At 41.0% G+C, this 20837-nt stretch overlaps 1 protein-coding gene across 1 annotated transcript in view; it reads left to right on the forward strand.

The window, feature by feature from the left end:
- The first annotated feature begins 11442 nt into the window (after positions 1 to 11442).
- Positions 11443 to 20837, forward strand: part of pacrg (PARK2 co-regulated) — a 113192-nt gene continuing 103797 nt past the window's right edge. The window contains exon 1 of the mRNA XM_036593991.1: positions 11443 to 11661. Coding sequence (XP_036449884.1) covers positions 11563 to 11661 — 99 coding nt within the window. The 5' untranslated portion in view covers positions 11443 to 11562. The remainder of the gene's footprint in view (positions 11662 to 20837) is intronic.

Genomic DNA, 20837 nt, shown 5'->3' on the forward strand with positions numbered 1-20837 from the left:
GTTACTTACACCTCTGAAAAGGTTCTATATAGAACCATCTACAGCACATTCTCCATCAATCTGAAGAACCATTTCGCCATGCAAAGAACCCTTTAACCATGCAAAGGGTTCTTTGAGTTTTCATGGTTCTCAGAAAACCATATGGTTTATCACAATAAAAAAATATTGTGATAATGATAAAATATTGTCATATTGTCTGCTTTTAAGTTTTCTAAGCCTGAGACACATCTTAACGTGAGGAACCAAAAAGAAAAAGGTTCCAGCTTTAAAACATGAAGCAGAGTTTTTGTAAAAATCATTCTATAAAGTCAGGAGTGTGTTTGTCCTGAAACGATACAAAAACATAAACAAGCAAACACAAACACAGTGTGTGAAATGAAGCTGTGTGTGTAAATTGGCTGCACACACACACACACACACACACACACACAGCCCTGTGAGTAATGAGGGTCTTATATAAGCCTTTATGATTGTGACCCCGTGACCTTCAGAGCAGGAAATGAATGTAAAATGCTCATTTGCTCTGACCCCACTGTCTAACTCAGGTGCTCAGGTAAACACAGTTGTTATGGCTAATGCATCCCTGTTGCTACGGTAAACCCACCAGCCCCTGTACCTCTCATTTATTTTCCCTCACGGTTTCCACAGCAACAACACACCCCCCCCCACCCCCCCAGACTAAAGCTGGTCACACACCTGCCCAACTCCACATACTGTATATCCTTCTGTTCTTACATCTATCACTCTATCCTTCTTCATCTCTTTCTTCACCTGCTCTCTATCCCTCCTACCATCTTTCTTTCCTCCACCATCTCTCCCTCTCATGTGTCACTCCCTTATTATTGAATAATTCGAAATAGACGGTAATTCAAAGTAGATCCGGAATAATTCATAGTGGATGCTGAATAATAATTTATTATTATAATAGTTTATTGTAGATACCAAATGATAAATCTTAAGATTAATTGTATGTTCTAATTCACAAATCCACATATTATGTAAGCCGCTTATCCTCCTGGGTAGCAGGGGCTTCTGGAGCCTATCCCAGTGCTTAGGCGGAAGACAGAAAACACCCTGGACAGGCCACCAGTCCATCACAGGGCAGATACACAGACATATACATTCACGCCTAGGGACAATTTAGCATCTCTAATAGGCCTGACTGCATGTCTTTGGGCTGTGGGAGGAAACCCACACAGACATGGGGAGAACATGCAAACTCCACACAGAGAGAACCCTGGTGGTCTGGCTTGGGAATCGAACCCAGGCTCTTGTTGCTGTAAGGCAACTGCGCTGTTATAATTCATACACAGTCTTTTGTAATTAGCATAAAGTCTGTTATAATTCACATCAAGCATTGTTATTAGCATACAGTCTGTTATAGTTTATATATGTATTTGGTTATAATTAGCATAAAGTCTATTAAAGTGTATATACAGCCTGTTATAATTAGCATAAAGTCTGTTTTAATACATATACAGCCTGTTATAATTCACATAGTCTGTTCTAATTTACATATAGTCTGTTATAATTTATATAAAGTCTGTTCTAATTAGCATAAAGTCTGTTATGATTCACATCATGTATGTTCTAATTAGCATATATGGTTTAATGCATATACAGCTATAGCTGTTATAATATATATACAGTCTGTTATAATTCATATACAGTATGTTATAATTTATACACAGCCTGTTATAATTTTTATACAGTCTGTTATAATTAGCATAAAGTCTGTTTTAATGCATATACACTGTTATAATTATCATAAAGACTGTTATAATTTATATACAATCTGTTCTAATTTATTTACAGTTTGTTATAAATAGCATCAAGTCTGTTAAAATGTATATACAGTCTGTTATATTTAGCATAAGTATGTTATAATTATAATTAATTAGCATGTATTCTGTTATAATTATCATTCAGTCTGTCATAATTCACATAAAGTATGTTAGAGTCTGCATACAGTCTGTTATAATTTATATACAGTCTGTTATAATTAGCATAAAGTCTATTTTAATTAGCAAACAGTCTGTTAAAATCAATCTACGGTCTGTCATAATCCATATACAGTCTGTTATGATTCAGTGTAGGCTGCTGTAGCTCCTCAGCACATGGTTTCTAATGAGGATCAGCTCCGTTACACTCCTGCTCACTGTTTCTTACTCATCCTCCACTGAGGTCACGTGACCTTATTTAAAGACCACTGTGCTGAAATCCGCCACATCAGTCGATTAGCTGCCGCTGCTGAGAGACGCCTGTGCTCGCATACTAAAGTGCACCTTCAAACGCGCCTCTGTGTGCCGCCGTGCGGCTCTGACAGCTGCAGACGTGTGAGCTGGCGCTTTTTATTGACTAAACACAGCCAGCTCACGTAGCCGAGGAGCTGCTCTCGGAGGACTGCGTCACGGCTGTCGCCTTCAGCCAATCACGTTCAGAACAGTTCAGCTCCTCTCTCAAACACAGGGGGACAGGTGAGAGGCTGGAGACGTCCACAGCCTTGCAGACGTGACCTTGTCTATCACAACCTTCAGAACACACTTCCCAGCATGCACTGGAGGATCAGACACCAATCAGTCATTCAGAGTAATTGATCAGAAGGAAAGAGCGTAGGTCACTAAAGTGCACCGCACAACAGACGCACAGCATCACTTCATGCAACATCCAAAAATTCAAAAGCTTTGTTGAAACCTTTGCAGTCTGTGACTCAGAACGCTGTTCAGTTTCTCAGTGCGTCACGCAGCATTTGGCCATTACTGCATTACATCAAAGCAATACTGGAACACAGAAGGACACAGAAGATCACATGTGGCTATAAACGTACACAGAAAAAGGCAGCCAGTCTTTTAGATAAACAGACAGATGCTAACAGTAAGTTAGCTCAGCTAACACTACTAGCCTAGCCTTTTCCAGCTCGTATCTTTCAGCTCAACAACAGCCAGACTGTGTAGAGGTATTAAACTGACACTTGGCGTGATGAGATGATGAACACTATTTCATTCAATTCATACAAGTCTAACAATGAACCTGAACCTGGCTATTACTGGCATTCTATAGCACTGCATTACACTACACTATGTGATGCTAATCTACATGATGCTACACTATGTCATGCTATGCTACATGATGCTATGCTATGTTACACTTTGCTATGTGACGCTACGTGATGATACGCTATGTGATGCTATATAATGCTATGCTACATGATGCTATACTGCTATACTGCTTCTCTACATGACACTCAGTTACATGAAGGTACACTATGCTATGTGACACTAACCTATGATGCTATACTATGTAATGCTATACTACATGACGCTACACTATGCGATGCTACGCAACGCTATGCTACATGATGCTACGGTACATCATGCTACGCCACATGAAGCTACGTCATGCTACATGGCACTACGCTACATGATACTACGCTTCATGATGCTACGCTACATGAAGCTATACTATGATGCGTGACGCTAACCTATGTGATGCTATGCTACATGATGCTACGCTACATGATGCTACGCTACGTGATGCTACGCTCCAAGATGGTACACTATGGAATGCTGCACTATGCGGCATGATGCGGCACGTCCAGTGTGTGGTGGCCTTTAGGGTGTGTCTCAAAGAGCTCCCTAGCTCAGTAATCAGAGTTCTGCTCAGGGAATCTGCTGTTTTCTAGGGTGTCTCATTGTCAACATCATTCCAGTGCACTGGACCTTTCATTACCTGAAGGTTGCCACAACGCATTGTAAAAACCAGTGAGCATCAACTGTTCACTGCTCTTTGACCAGAAACAGCGTCACGCAATTTTGTGAATGAAGCCTACCAACAATAACAGTTTCGATCTAGCAAACAGTCTATCATTCATCATCAATTTCATTTGATATAACTATTTGATTATGGATGTCCGTTGAGAGTCCTTTAATTGTCCACACTGAAGGTGGCAACCATATTCAGAATATTTCTTCTGCAAGCGACCACAGTAGTCTTTTCAGTCTTTTTCAGGCTTTTTTCCTGCTATTTGGGCGATTCTGATGTTTTTTGGTGGCGATTATTCAGCAGCCTGCTCACCTCATCTCATTTACATCACAGGATATCTGGAAATAAGTGGCAACTAGTTTGCAAAGTATGATCCAAAACACAATGTAACAATATTAATAGGAGTAGTAATAGAACTGGACAGGTCAGACAATACAGGCCATAGCATAAAAACCCAGCAAAGTTTGGTTGGATGCACATATATAGTAAACACAGCGCTATATCCTGACAAAGATGAGCTGTGAACACCTGGGCAGCGATAAGAAGAGAGTATATGGTGCTGAACATGGTTGTTTTATGCTTCATTGTTGTTTGTGTTCAATGTAATTCATTTGCTTTTCTTACAGAAGAACGCTGTTAATGTTTATTGTATGACCAACATCGTCAAGTAGTGCAGCATGATAAAAGAATAAATAATAACCATAACTCCATAACTGACATTTCTTATTATAGATCCCAACATGACAAAAATATTACATTTGTTTTCAGTTATAATCTGTTGTGGTATAAATTCAAATGGTCAAAATGACCTCTATGGCCAATGCACACTCTTAAAAAAGATGGTTCTTTAGTAACTCTTTACATGATTAATATGGTTCTTTGCATCATGAAAGGGTTCTCCGGATCGATGGAAAATTTGCATGAATGTGCTATAGATGGTTCTATATAGAACCTTTTTGAAAAGGGTTCTGTATGGCACCCAAAAGGGTTCTTCTATTGTTACAAGCTTGATACACCATAAGTATAGAAGAACACTATATAGAACCATGTCCAAAAAGGTTCTATGTAGAACCATCTACAGCACGTTCTCCATCAATCTGAAGAACCCTTTCATGATGCAAAGAACCCTTTAATCATGCAAAAGTTTTTTTGATTGTTTGTGGTTCTACATAGAATCATTTTCAAAAAGGTTCTATGCAGAACCTTCTACAGCACAATCTCCGGTAACCTGAAGAACGTTTTCATGATGCAAAGAACCATTTCATCATGCAAAGGGTTCTTTGAGTGTTTATGGTTCTACATAGAATTACAAGAATGAAAATAGGAAACGCGGCAACCGGGGCCGAGGGACGGAATCAGAGAATGAATAAAGAAAGCGGTTCTTAAAAGCCACAAAGAGAACCCTTAGTCTGTGTTGAGTCTTCGATTTCATTATGTTAGTCGAGTGTCTCACCTGCGCAGGGGAGCAGAGAATGTGTGGAGGGAGGTGTTAATAATGCTGGCACTGGCGGGTCGCACCCTGCTGCTATAGTTACACACAGAACAGAGGGGGCACCAGTGAGCGAACAACACAGCCACCCCGCAACAGCGGAACCGACTGAAACACTGCAGGACTCCTCAGAGGCTACCACAGGCCGACAGCGTACGTTACAGTTAATCGTATTCAGGTAGAACAAAACATTTAAACACAATGTGACCTGGGTGCCAGGTTCAATCAGCTTAATCAGGGTTCTAGAATGAGCCTGGAATCACCTTAACCTGTGTCTTAGAATTAACTTTGCAAAGTAAATAAACATCCACTGGGTTTATAGTTTATGTTCTAGAGGGTTCTAGATTCAGCTTAACCAGTGTATCAAAACCAGCTTAACCTAAACCAGCTTTGCCAGAGTTCTAGAATAAACTTAACCTGGGTTCTAGAAGCATTTTAGCAAAGGTTCTAGAATCAGCTTATCATCTTTACTATAGAGTTCTTGCTTCATCTTAACCCAGGTCCTAAATCAGTGTTCTAAAATGAATTTAATCTGGTTCTAGAATTCACCTAGGTTCTTGAGTCAGCATTCCCATTCCCACCATTCTAGGATTAAGCTTAACCAGGATTCTATAATCATCTTATATCAGTTTAATCAGGGTTCTCAAATCAGCTTAATTATGGTTCTAGAATGAGCCAGACTGCCTTCTAGAAGCAGATTAGCATGGGTCCATGGGTTCACCTTAACTTGTGTTTTAGAATCTACATAACTAAGGTTCTAGACTCAGTGTTCCCAGGGTTCTAAAACCAGCTTAACCTGAGTTAGCTTTACAAAGGTTCTAGAATCAGTCTATCAGCTTTACCTGTCCTCAGGTCAGCTTAATGAGGTTTCTAGAATCAGCCAGGGGGAATCAAGAATCAGCCTATGGGAGCACCATGGAACATTATTAAAGATCTACTTGAGTTATCATGGTTATAGAATTATCTTAAAAGGGTTCTAGTGGCAAATAAACATATTTAGAAAAATCTTTGCCCACATTCTTAAAAAGATGTTTCTTCAAGGGCTCTTTAGTGAAGACAATGGTTCTGTATGTAACCATGAACACTCAAAGAACCGTTCGCATGTTCTCTGCATGGTGAAATGGTTCTTCAGATCGATGGAGAATGTGTTGTATATGGTTCTACATAAAATAATTCTGCTATTGTTATGATGTGAAAATTGTACAAAATAGAAGAACCATCCTTGGTTCTATATACAGCCATTGTTTTTTTTTAAAGAACCCTAAAAGTACCATCTTTTTTGCAGAGTGTAGGATCTACTGCTCCCTGCAGCCCTGAGACTCTTCAGCACTGAATTTAGTTTAATTTATCCAGTGTAGATATACAATGTATGTGGATTATTTATCTAGAACACCTGTAGCTGGTGAGATACATTAGGTTATTTACAGTGTGTGCAGAGTGAGGTTTAATTTAGAGGCTCGTACAGCAGAAGAACTCCACTGCAAACTGCACATCTCATTAAAAACGTCCCTCAGATTCATCTGCTAATGACAGACAGGCACGCTGGAGTTTATTCCTCAGTGAATCGGGGAAAAAAGCGAGAGTTTTGTTGTTTTCAGACGGAGCTCAGTTAATAATTCCCAGACAAGTGGCACTCTAAAGAACCAGCCAGTCGTGTCAGCTTTGGAGCCGATGATTACAAACTCATCCGCCTAAATTAAACCAGACCAGCCGCAGCGGACGGCAAAACGGAACAAAACAAAGAACAAATCCCCAGAGAGCGGGTTCAGAGGAGCGAGCGCTGCATGTCAAATCTGTTAAATATCTTCCGCAGAGAGCTGGGAGTGGGTCATGTTCAGAAACGAGCCAATAACCCACCGGCTTCTGCTCTATTATTGATGAAGATCAATACTGCAACAGTATGTGGGAGGCAGGCCGGATCAAATAAACCACCAATACATTCACCAGCCTGCTCACAACCCACTGCAGAGGATATAATCAGAGAAAACAGTGGCTTTAAAGCGATAAATCTAATTCCCCCTAATTTAAACGTAGTCAATCAGCCAAGACATGTTTGGTGTCTAAAGTTGGGTTCTGTAGTTTTAGCACTAGAGCTACGAGGCTAATGTGGCTAACAAGAAATGGAAGCTTATACACACCAACTGGCACAGTCAATGATGTTATTCTCACTAACTGGAAACTGTAGAACAGACTCAGTTTATATCAGAATACCTACATTTAGAGTCGGTTATTCATTCAATCTGATGAGAAACTGTAGAACAGACTCGGTTTATATCACAATACCTACATTTAGAGTCAGTTATTCATTCAATCTGATGAGAAACTGTAGAACAGACTCGGTTTATACCACAATACCTACATTTAGAGTCGGTTATTCATTCAATCTAATGAGAAACTGTAGAACAGACTCGGTTTATATCACAATACCTACATTTAGAGTCAGTTATTCATTCAACCTAATGAGAAACTGTAGAACAGACTCGGTTTATATCACAATACCTACATTTAGAGTCAGTTATTCATTCAACCTAATGAGAAACTGTAGAACAGACTGGGTTTATATCACAATGACTACATTTAGAGTCAGTTATTCATTCAATCTAATGAGAAACTGTAGAACAGACTCAGTTTATATCACAATACCTACATTTAGAGTCAGTTATTCATTCAATTCAATATGCTAACGTTAGCTCAATTACACAACAAGAAAACTCCACCTGATCTAATCTAACATTATGATTAAATGAGTAATGAGCTGTTTGAGCTGCTTTTATGCGCATTTTACTCACCCACAGGTGACTTTTTGCATGAATGCAGCTAAATGTTAACCCAACCACGACCTTTTTTTTGGCAATCAAAAGTTCTGTAGAACAGACTTTGGTCTCTTTTACTTTTTCTAATAAAAAATAATATTTATAATAATAAAATAAAGCTGCAGTTTTCCTCATGTTTTTACAAGACTAGACTGGCCTGTACAGTATTATGTTTGTTTAATAGGTCAACCTATTAAACTCACAAAGCTCAGCGTTCCCTCCAGAGGGAGAAACTCTCTCCCATAGAAACCACTTTTCTCAGCTGCCTAAAACGCCTCGTTGGAATTCCAGTCCTTTTTCTTTGTTACAAGATGACTCAATCTTGTAATGCAGTCCTTACTGCCTGCCTACCGGCGAGTTCAGCATGCCCTCACACAGCACACAGCGGCTACTGGAGGAGGAAGAGTGAGGTCAGTGTTGTGGCCATGTGAAGAAGACACTGACTGGACTTTCGGGATCGACTCTGGATCAAACTGATACGGCAGAACTGACGCCGCTGGAGAAACAGCCACAGCATTTATAGCTGCTCAGGAGAGAAAGGTCTGTCTGTAGACTGCAGGACAGGGGCGGAACATGGAAGGGCGGAACCGCTTTGGAGGTCGATCAGAACAGGGTGAGGTGACCAATCAGAGCACGCTTGGCTCATCAGGAGGCAGGAGCTCTAACAAAGCGTTTCAGACAGAGGGTGAGTAGTAGTGTTTTGGAACACTGAGGCTGTAAAGACCAAATATACAAATATGCAGCATAACACAGAATCAATCAAAATAATGTAAGTCAGTTTTAATGTAACATCAAGGTTTACTAATATGTTTAAAGGGCCCATATCTTAAACTTTCCTTTCATTTCTTTTCTGTATAATGTTCACTTATACCATTTGTGCAAGTTTATGCACCATACACAGTTACAAATAAAGGTTCTGTGCAGGTACATTTTTCATTCATCAAGGTACAAACAATGTAAATGTTCGCTCAAAGGTACAACAGTGGTTTTAAGGTCCAATTGTAAACCTTAAATAAGTTTTTCCAGGTGAAAAGTACGTATTTGTACCTCTTCATAACCAAATGTTTTAAAACAGAACAATAAAATAAAAAGCATGGAGACGAGACGGGGTGTGTGGAGTCAATACAACTTAGAAAATAACATTTTAATGGATTAAGGCACAATTATGTTCCCTGACTAAAGGTATTGAGATGTACTCTTGAGGGTCCCACCCTAGTGACAGTTTAGTACCTTTATTTCTGAGAGTGTAATTCATTTTCACAAGTCCATTCTCCAACCTCTCTTTATCCCTTAGAATTAAACATTGCTGTGCCTTTAAGACTGATGTACGTAAATGAGCACTGTTCTGATTGGCCGCCCTGTCAAAATGCAGTCTGGGCTGAAACACTTGACCATGACCGGCCAAGGGCTCATCTATTGTGGGCTGGATATGCATAGCTGTGTTGTTACATCACAAAAACAATGGTCCTCATTCAAGAAATTTCTTCTTAAACCCACTTATACAGTTTTGACGAAGATTCTGACATTCACCAGTGTTTTCTAATTTGGGGTTTGTTCTTAGGTAAGAACAGAATCTATGTACACTTAAGAGCACAAAGATGAGAACAGTTCTGTGCTTTAAGAATATGTCATGAATCTGACGCAGACTTTTTCTTAGGACCTCAAGAACACATTTGAGAACAAACTTAGGGAGATATTGAAGAACGAGGCCCAATGAATTCAAAACAGCTTAGCAGCTTAGTTCCCATATATAAACTGTTCGGCCTGTTAGGTTTGAAACTTGTTTACATACTACATCACATAAGGAACATTCAATTTTCAATTATATGGGCCTTTCAATGATCTGCCCTGTATTTAGGTCCCTGCAAGGACCTAAAAACATGCTTAGGCGCGCACACAAACACCCCAGCCACCAGACTGTTTCTATGCGCACCACAAACCATGCATATAGCTCCGTTTTTCTAGCATTAGCATCAGTTGTTTACTGTGCCGTCACCTCCTCCGCTGAGCAGCAGCCATGCTGGATTCTCTCCTAACAGGGCGAGAGTGAGGAGAGAGAGAGTGTGAGACGTCTCACACCAGCAGGGCCGCGCTCACACTCTGTCCTAATGGGCCGTTTGGGGCCCGGTAATTGGCAGACTCCCGCTGCGTGAGCGTCCGCCGCCTGCTCTGGCCCGGGCCTGCATGTATGTCTGAGAGCTAATGGCGTCCAAACACATTGCACTCCATTAATGGGGGCCCTAATTGGTGTTTGTGTCTCTGCGGACGCCGTCGAATCCCATAGAAGGCCGAGGTAGGGCCTAGACAACGGAGATCGCGATGGCCGATGATGCTGATGCTAGCACAGGCGCGCTGTGGAAAGCGCCAGCGTGTGTATTCATTAGCGAGCCAGCTCACAACAACGCGCTCTTTTATTTATCTCACGCTGAGACATCAAAACTCAGCACACGACATACAAATCATTAGTGTCAGGAGGACGATATAAATGAGGTCCGTGCAGAGCGAGAGGAAGGAGAAGAAGAGAGGGCAATAATAGCATCGTTAGCAACATGTGATCAGCTTATTCTGTCCTTTGTACAACCGCACACTGTAAAACGTGTCTGTCAGTATGAAAGCAGTCAGCTTCCACCAGCTATGGCCTCTCCGGAGCCATAAACAACAAACACAAATAGGGGCTTTTAGAGGAATTGCCTGAGCTCTGAAGATTGATAGCGGTGGCCTACAGCCAGAGCGAGTGAGGCAGAGAGCGAGAGAGGAGGTGAGGGGAGATTAAAACTGCCATACTGTTAAACTGGAGTGATTAAGTGCCGTGCTATTCCCACCAGACTTAACAGACAGAGTGCTGCCAGCTAAGCCATCGCTGATTAAGTGAAGTACACAATGCTACGAGAACAAACCAAAAAGAGCAATAAGCTGATTATTATTAGAAGAAGAAAAAGTAAACAGCAAAGAATTCACCCTTGAAAAGGATTTCAATGAAATCTCAGGCTGCTTCATTAGTCTCATTATGTACTTTAGGTCAGTTTATTCAGGTTAGATGTACAGGGACAATGCACATTATTATTAATAATAATTATTATAAAGCAATTGTGCCAGTTTAGCCAAGTTGTAAACAATTCAAATGCTAACCAAAACCCTCACAAATGCCACAAAAGCAAATTAAAATGTTGTATCTGATGATTCAAATTTTAAAATATGTGCCAGTGTTATCATTTTCAGTTATATTATCAACATCACACAGCGTTAATTTGATTTATTTAACGAAAAATTATTATATTTTCTACATATTTTTAAAAAGCAGCATTAGCGCCACAGCGGGCAGCGGCCGCGCGCCGTCTCCATGGCAACGGCGAGCCTAGCAACGACCGCGTCCTTAGCAACGCAAACAGAAGCGGAGAGAAACGCGGAGGGCAGGGGAGCTGATAAACTGACCTCACAGAGAGAGAGATAAACAGATAAACGGGTAGACAGACAGATAGAGAGATAAAGAGTGGAGGTATGTCGCTGTGCACAAACCTGAGGAGCGCTGAGTTAATCAGAGCAGAGCCGCTGAAGACGGAGGGATTCACCGTCAAATCAACCATGAAGAACTCAATAGTAAGTTACTGTGGGGCTAACGGCTAACTGCTAACCGCTCTGACTGTCCGTAACTTTCTCTAACTTCTGCTCTAACTTCTCCAATTTCTTTAACCAAACTAACTTCTGCTCTAACGTTTGTAACTTCTCATCTAACTTCTATAACTTCTGCTTTAATTTCTGCTCTAACTTTTGCTCTGACTACTATAGTTACCTAACTTCTGCTCTAACTTACGTAACTTCAGGAAGGAGTGGGCAAACTGCATATCACCTACACTGCACATGTTATTTGCCTCAGCCTAGATGCTGGAGCACCAACTCAACGAACACCATTGTTGTGATGTTGTCAGTCATATTTATACTGGTCCTTAAGATCTATATGGTTCCAGAACAAAGTTTTACAGACCAAATGAACCAGTGTGAATGAGCACTTTAATGTTGGAGAACATTCCAGAGCAGGGTTTTCCAGTCTTATCCGCACAGCGCCAGTGTGGCTGCAGGTTTTCATTCCAACAAAGCAGGAATATGTGATCAATAGTTTGAAGACTGAGACCAACTGATCAAACAAGTGGAATCAGGTGTGCGCCAGCTTGTTTGGAACAAAAATCCGCAGTGGACACCAACCCTTCTCCTGGAGATCTATCTTCCTGCAGATTTCATCTCCAACCCAAATGTAGCACACCTTATTCAGATAATCAAAGACTTCTGAGAGCAGTAATGATAATGATCAGGTGGGGATAATTAGCACTGGAGCTAAAGTCTGCAGGAAGGTAGATCTGCAGGACTAAAGTTGGTGACCACTGCTTTAGAGATGACTCACATATACAGCACACTACCCACACATTTGGGTTTGTTGGAGAACTTTGGGTCAGTGTGCTCTGGGCTTTGGGCATTAAATGGCCCATATCCTTCATTGTTCTTCTATTTTATGACATTTCGACTCAAAGACATTTCGACTTCAAAAGGCAGCCTTCTAACTTCAGCCTTTAAGGCTGTTATTTATGTAGTAATATCAACAGAAATCTCATGATTAGGTTCACGGCTGGCTAAAATTATTGAGGCCAGAGCACACAGACCCAAAAAACACCAGTATGTTTACAGTTGTGGTGTAAGCATTCACAAAATGTATTACTCAATACTGTGCTATATAATAGTATCTCAATTTGACACAGCAAAAATAAGTAGTGGCTGAAAATGAGCCTTCTGTTAACATGTTAATGTTTTGTATTTTCAGTTTATCAGGTGTTATGAAAGGACACTGTCTAAAACAAGACTTATAGCATTTTCAACTAAGGCTCTGGCCTCAAGCTCATATGGTAGCCCCAAGCTAACAAACTAGCCACGACATGCTAGCATGCTAATCACAATATAGCAATACAATGTTTCAGAATAATACGGTACTTTGTATTGTTTATCATAGTGTCCAGCTGCTGCCCAACAGAGCAACCATACGTTCACACTAGCAGGCGACAAAGCGACAGGCATCCTGTCATTTCCTGCAGGGTATGCAATTTGTAGCCGCCATTTAGCGACTAGCGGCAAGCGACATGGCGACAGAGTGGCAAGTGACAAATCGAGTTGAAATCTTCTCAACTTTATGAAGTGACATTAGCAACTTGTCACCTCTTACTGTGAACAAACGGCAGGCCTGGACTGGGCCTGAAGAACTTGCTGGGGGCGGAGGGTACGTTGTTAAGAACTTATACCTGTGTTATTTCTCTCTGATACACAATGTAATGCTTGCTTTACCACACGGATACTGCTACATTTACTTTACATGTATGGAATCGAAATGAACGCTGACATTCTTTCAGCTCATCTCAAAGTGACTCGCTGCAGTTAAAAAATAAGCTAATGCTAACATACACTAGAAGACTCAGAGGAATTTGTAAAGACTTTTGAAAGACTAAAGTCTGACACCCTCTCACATCTAAAGACAATGTCACAGTTTTTAGTCACAGACTATGATTTTGCAGGGTAACTATTTGCAAGACTGCAACGAGTTTTGAGTTTATTTCCCAGTATGCACCAGGTGGAAATTTACAAGCAGATAAAAGCAGTTGGCTGGACATGTAAAGATCTGGGGCTCAGCCCAGTTCTCTGTAGAACTGTATACTCTGGCAGATCATCACCCAGATTTTTTTGAATTAACCGGCAAAATGTGCAGTTACTTTTTTATTTAACATAAAGATTTACACATCAACAAAACATGCAGCGATTCGGCATCGTTGATTGGGTGTTATGAACTAAACCATAAGAAACACTGTAACATACAGTTTTATCATATCGTGGTCAGCAAAAAAGACTGATTTAAGATGGCTGTCCTGACCACCTTACACTAAACGATTTTGACGCGAGCGCTACGCGACTCTAGCAAGACTCTCATGATTTTATTTCGACATTGGAAATTTGTCTGTGACGAGTACAATCACTTGAAAAGTCGTTTGGTGTAAGGCCGGTATAAAATGACTGGATATTATCATAGAGCAGCTAAGTTAACTCTAACCTGGAGAGAAAGCTCCTCTGATCCTTGTCTACGACTGGTGTTCCCAGAAAAAGGTAGTAAATAACATTAAATAAAATGTACACAAAATTTTATTCTTTCTTTATTGAGTAATAATGTGGCCTTTAAAGCTCTGGTAGAGCAAATTCTGAGTAAAATGCGCAGGATTTTCTGTGCTGAATAATGAAAACATGGCTGTAACGATGGAGAGCGCCTTGTTTTTAATGTGGAAAGCACGTGGGCTTAGGAAATCACTTGCAGTCTGAAGTTTCTGTTATGTTAGCATGCAAGTTGCTGTGAATCTGCAGCAGAAGAAGTTTGTGAAGGTACATGTTTGCAGTAATGTTTATTATAACGACAGGTTTTAAGAAGCAGTTGTTGGGCCGCTCAGTATCATTTTTAGAGCAGTTATTAGTGTTTAAAAAGCATATAAACTAAAATAGACTAGAAAGTAAGCTGCTGTGGACCACGTGTATTTGGGGAGGGGGGTGAAATTATCGATAATCATGATTTTGTCACCAGACAATATCACGCTGTTTATTTTTAGATATTGTCTAGGCCTAGTGTGCAGGTTGGGGACCTGTACAGGTGAGTGTTCGGAGGTGATTTCTCTCTCATTGTCTCATTCAGCAGTGAGACAGTGAGCTCAGGGAGGCGAGAGACATCTGAGGACGCGTTATTCTTCCGTATGAAGTGCAGAGACGCGCTGCTCTGTAATGGAATTATAAATATGCAGCAGAAAGGCAGGAGAGGAAGAGTCAGACTCAAAGAGAAATAAACGCCTTTGTTGTGAGCAGGCAGGCTTTTAAGTGCCGCGAGTGCTGTCATTTGTGGAACTGTGTGTGAGTGTGGGTGATGGAGGAGAGGAGGTTTTTTCTTTCTCTTTAAAAGAAATTTAAACCAGCTGTGTCGATAATGATTTTGAAACATCTCAGGACTTTCACTCTACACTGCCTGTTAAAAGTTTGGGGACGTCTAGCTTTTTAAAATGTTTTTAATCCAATCGATCATGTTTTCTTTGACCTCGTTTACACCTGGTCACTTCATGCGGATGTGGATGAGGCCACATAAAAAAGTGTAAATGCAGCCAAGACGCATTTAAAACAGATACAGATCTGATCACTCAGACCACTTCAGGAGCTGAACTGAGACGCATTTGAGCCACATGTTATAGCAGCGTAAACACATCCGTCTCTCCAAGACACATTCGACAACCACAACCCTCCCAGTACAACCAAACACCCTCCCAGTACAACCAAAACTCCTCCCAGTGCAACCAAAACCCCTTCTAGTACAAACGAAACTCCACCCAGTGCAACCAAAACTCCTCCGACTACAAACGAAACTCCTCCGATTACAACCAAAACGCCTCCCAGTGCAACCAAAACTCCTCCCAGTACAACCGAAACTCCCAGTACAACTGAAACCCATACCAGTACAACCAAAATTCTTCCCAGTACAACCAAAACCCATACCAGTACAACAGAAACATCCAGTACAACCAAAACTCCTCCCAGTACAACCAAAATGCCTCCCAGTGCAAACAAAACACCTCCCACTACAACCAAAACGCCTCCCAGTGCAAACAAATCTCCTCACAGTACAACCGAAACCCATACCAGTACAACAAAAACTCCTCCCAGTACAACCGAAACCCATACCAGTACAACTGAATCTCCCACTACAACCAAAACCCTCTTTATCCAAAAACCAAAACCAAAACGCCCACTTTATCCCTTTTTTGTGATGTCAGCACTCAAACCTTTGAGGTGCTTAAAGCACCTTCGGACCAAAAGAGATTCAATATGAGCTTTTAACAACAGTCAAACAGAAGATACAAGAAGCTGACCATCTAATTTACTAAAATGGGGGAAGGGGAAGTCCACCAACTTTACAAAATTTCTGCATAATTGAGTTCATGATGATTATTTATGATTCTTTGCCTCACAACACCCTGCATGTATCCCTCCACCAAGGCAGTTTAAAAAATGTAAGTTTTGGATCAAAATCTTCTCAAAACTATCGTAAAACAGTGTCTCAGACATCAGGCAGTGAATTCATAACCATTTCATGTAACTTTCTGTGAGGGAGCTTTTAGAGGTGGACGTCTGGTTCCTATCACAACCACTGTGAACAATTCTGACTCGGTAAGTTTCTCTAGAACAGAGCGTTTCACACTGAACCACTCTGAATGACTCTGAAACCTTAATTATGCATAAAAAATGTGAAGATAAGAAGGAATTTCCCTTTAACAGCAAAACAGCCCAGTGTTCTCAAACTTTACAGGCGTGCTGGTCAGAGACGGACTGACCTCCAGACAGCGGTGCATGTGCTGATGATCTGCTCGGTGATGAAGACGTATTAGTTGACTGTACGAGCTGTAATAGCTGTATGAGCGCATCAGTTTAGCACGGCGTTTCCATTGATCTGCCCCGGGCGGTTTTTAGGTCAGAAAGTTGCTCTGTGAGAGTGTTTAATGTGCAGTCATAAACTCCACGGTGAGTGAGGAGATGAGGGCGAGAGAGTGAGAGCGAGGATGGAGAGAAATGGCTGTATCGAGAGGAAAGCTGTAATAGATGGAGCTGGAGATAAACAGGTCACTCTGACTGGATCCTCCATTCAGCTCCACTGCTGCACTGAGACGGTCATTCATTCCAATGGCAGTGCAGCACTTTACACTTCATTACTGCACATACCTTAGAGATGAACTGAAATGAGCATGCTTCGTCAAAATTCTTGAAATTCTGGGCCTGAACACTGAAGAGTTGGAATTTTTTTGTACCATATCTGACGTCCTGTTTAATCTTTTAAAAAATTCAAACAGAGTAACTTTTTCAGTGTTCAGACGGCAGGTGAATCGCGTTTGTTTCTCGAATCAGATCTTTTGAGTTGACTGCCCACTCCGTTATTCACAAGTGATTAGATCGGATTTGTCCAGACATTACCAGTCTATCTGCATGGGTTGCCATGACACTAACTACGTAGCTATGCGGATTTTAAACGCGGATGCAGGAGAGATGGAGGAGCATCATCTCGCCCTCCAAACTCTTCAGAATGCTTCTCATAATCATGAATCTTTGGAGCTCTTCTTGAATCCCAGCACTCATTACTCTGGATTTGACGTCATCATTGGTTGTCGTGTTGCGAGTGACACAAAAGAAACTTTGAAATCTGATTTGAGCGCCCAGAGCGTCCAGACTGAGACACATCTGGAAAAATCTGAATGGAGTTGCATTTCAAACCACCTCCAAATGTGGTTTGGATTGGGTTTGAAAAAATCAGATTTCATGTGTTTCTGCTGTTTAGACCATCAAAATCAATCTGGATACAATCTGGATATGAAAAAATCAGATTTGGGCTGGCAGTGTGAACAAAACCTTATACATAGCCTTTTTTTATATCATAGCATAACAGCCTTTTTCAGCCTTAAAACCAAAGGTAGAGGTGGGCAGTATAACAATGTTTTACGAGGAGGTATTGTGATAAATTACGCAACAATATGCTTTTCTAAGCATCATCAGTGCTTAAAGAACACTGAGTGCGTGTTTTATTACAAAGAGAGCATCATCAGTCCTGTTTATGTGCAGTGTGTCAAGCATTGTGATGTGTTTTTGCCACGTCGCCCACCTCTAACTAGAAGTGTCATTTTTTCTATTTTTATTCCATTTTTCACAGTTTTGCATGGACCCACTTCTGCTTTCTTAGGCTGACTTTACATAGTGAAACTTTCATGCAACTTTAGTTTCTTGAAACCTACATGAACCTACAACCCCATTTCCAAAAAAGTTGGGATGCTGTGCAAAATGTAAATAAAAACAAAAAAGCAATGATATGCAAATCATTGAAACCCTATATTTCATTGAAAATAGTACAAAGACAACAAATGTTGAAACTGAGAAATTTGATTGTTTTTTGAAAAATATATGCCTATTTTGAATTTGATGCCAACATCACATTCCAAAAAAGTTGGAACGGGGACGTGTTTAGCACTGTGTTTCATCACCTCATCTTTTAACAACACTCTGTAAGCGTTTGGGAACTGAGGAGACACTGCTGTAGTTTTAAAAATAATATATTTTCCCATTCTTACTTGATAAAGGATTTCAGCTGCTCAACAGTTCAGGTTCACCTTTGTCATATTTTTCATTTCATAATGCACCAAAGGTTATCAGTGGTGACAGGTCTGGACTGCAGGCAGGCCAGTTTAGCACCGGGACTTCTTTAATACAGAGCCATGCTGTTGTAACACAAGTGGAATGTGGTTTTACATTGTCTTGCTGAAATAATCAAGGCCTTCGCTGAAAAAGACATTGTCTAGATGGCAGCATATGTTGCCAAAACATGTATATATCGTTCAGCATTAATGGTGCTTTCACAGATGTGCACGTCACCCATGCCATGTGCACTAATGCACCCCATACCATCATGAATCCTGGCTTTTGAACTGTGCACTGATAACAAGCTGAGTGGTCTTCAGCCCAGAGGACACAGTGTCCATGATTTCCAAAAAGAATGTCAAATGTTGATCATAGGACCACAGGACACTTTTCCACTTCCCCTCAGTCCATTTTAAATGAGCTCGGGCCCAGAGAAGGGGGCAGCATTTTTGGGTCCTGTTTATATTTGGTTTCTTCTTTGCATTTTAGAGTTTTAACTTGCATTTGTGGATGCAGTGACTAGTGTTTTTCAGTAGTTTTTCTGAGCCCATGCAGTGAGTTCCACTACAGAATCATGTCTATTTTTAATGCAGTGCCGTCTGAGGGCCCAAAGATCACGGCCAGCAGATACTGTTTTTTGGCTTTGTCCCTTGCATACAGAGATTTCTCCAGATCCTCTGAATCTTTTAATGATACTATGTATTGTAGATGATCAAAAGCAAACATTCTTTGCCATTTTATGTTGAGAAATGTTATTCTTGAATTGTTGTATATGATCATGCAGTCTTTCACAGAGTGGTGAACCCCTCCCCATCTTTACTTCTGAAAGACTCAGCCTCTCTGTGATGCTCCTTTTATACCCAGTCATGTTACTGACCTATTGCCAATCAACCACCAGGTGGTTTTTTTTTTAGCATTACACAACGTTACCAGCCTTTTGTTGCCCGCCGTCCCAACTTTTTTGGAACGTGTTGTTGGCATCAATTTCTAAATGGGCATATATTTTTCATCATTTTCGACATTAGATATGTTGCCTTTGTACTGTTTTCAATTAAATATATAGGGGTTTAAATGACTTGCACATGGGCGGGTGGCATGGTGGTGCAGTGGGTAGCGCTGTGGCCTCACAGCAGAAAGGGCCTGGGTTTGATTCCTGGCCGGGCGACCAGGGTTCTCTCTGTGTGGAGTGTGCATGTTTTCCCCGTCTCTGCGTGGGTTTCCTCTCACAGTCCAAAGACCTGCAGTCAGGCTGATTAGACATGCAAAATTGCCCCTAGGTGTGTGTGAATGTATATGTCTGTGTGTTTGCCCTACGATAGACTGGTGACCTGTCCAGGGTTGCTGGGATAGGCTCCAGGTCCCCCCTGCCACCCAGAAGGGACTTACCTTTTTGGAAACACACACACACACACGAAAGATGAGCAATAAACCCATAAATGATCAATGCAGCTCAGCCTGGAAGATGTGTGATGTTCTTTCACTCCAGATTAGCTTTTACAGTGAGGTTACGTCAACAGTGCATTCAGCTAAATTTAATTTCTGCAGCCCCCTCAGCCCCCCACTTCCCACACCCCTGCTGTATCATGAGCCAGTTGTCAATACTGTCCCCTAAAATACAGTCACTGGACTCTCACCATCATGTTATATTGGAGTGAAACAAGCGTCCACAGCCACCATAGACCTCAGGGCAGCTGGAACGCAGTGATACTTAGCGAGCGTAAATGTTTAACGATGTTTATTATGAAGAGCAGCTGAATGTGAGTAAACAGTCGCTGGTGTGTTTGTTAATGCTAACGATGGCTGGACGGCGTGTCTGAGGAACAGGCCCGCAGTCACGTCCCTGATGAGGCGCTTTAACGTCTGCAAGACTAATTAGAGCTCATTAATTATCCTCATTAACTCACGCCTCTGCCTCCATACTGTGTGCCTCAGTTGACCTGAATCAGCCCCGAGTCACTCAGCATCAGCGGACTTACAGACAGGCCAGGGCTTGACCACTCACTTAATAGGACAGCATGGAGAAGATACTGGAACTTTCTCTTCTCTTCTCTTCTCTTCTCTTCTCATTTTGTCTCTTCTCTTCTTTTCTCTTCTCTTTTTTTCTTTTCTCTCTTGTCTTCTCCGTTATTTTTCTTGTTTTTTCTCTTCTCATCTCATATTTCCTCTTCTCATTTTTTCTCATTTTTCTCTCCTCTCTTCTCTTCTCATCTCTTCTTCTCTCTACACTTTCTCTCTACACTTCTCTCTTCTCTTTTCATTTTTTATCTTCTACTGTCTTCTCTTCTGTTCTCTTCTCATTTTTTCTCTTCTATTCTCATTTTTCTTATCTCTTAAGTTTTTTTCTCTTCTTCTCATTTTCTTTTCATTTTTTTCTCTTTCCTGTCCTCTCTTCTTTTCTCTTTCCCTTCTTACTCTTTTTCTCTTCTCTTCTCTTCTCTTCTGCTGTCCTGTCTTCTTTTCTCCTTCCCTTTTTTACATTTTCTCTTCTGTTCTTCTCTCTTCTGTTCTCTTCTTCTCACTTCTCTTCTCATTTTTTC

This window comes from Colossoma macropomum, unplaced genomic scaffold (genome assembly GCF_904425465.1).
Source record: "Colossoma macropomum unplaced genomic scaffold, Colossoma_macropomum, whole genome shotgun sequence".
Taxonomy (NCBI): Eukaryota; Metazoa; Chordata; class Actinopteri; order Characiformes; family Serrasalmidae; genus Colossoma; species Colossoma macropomum.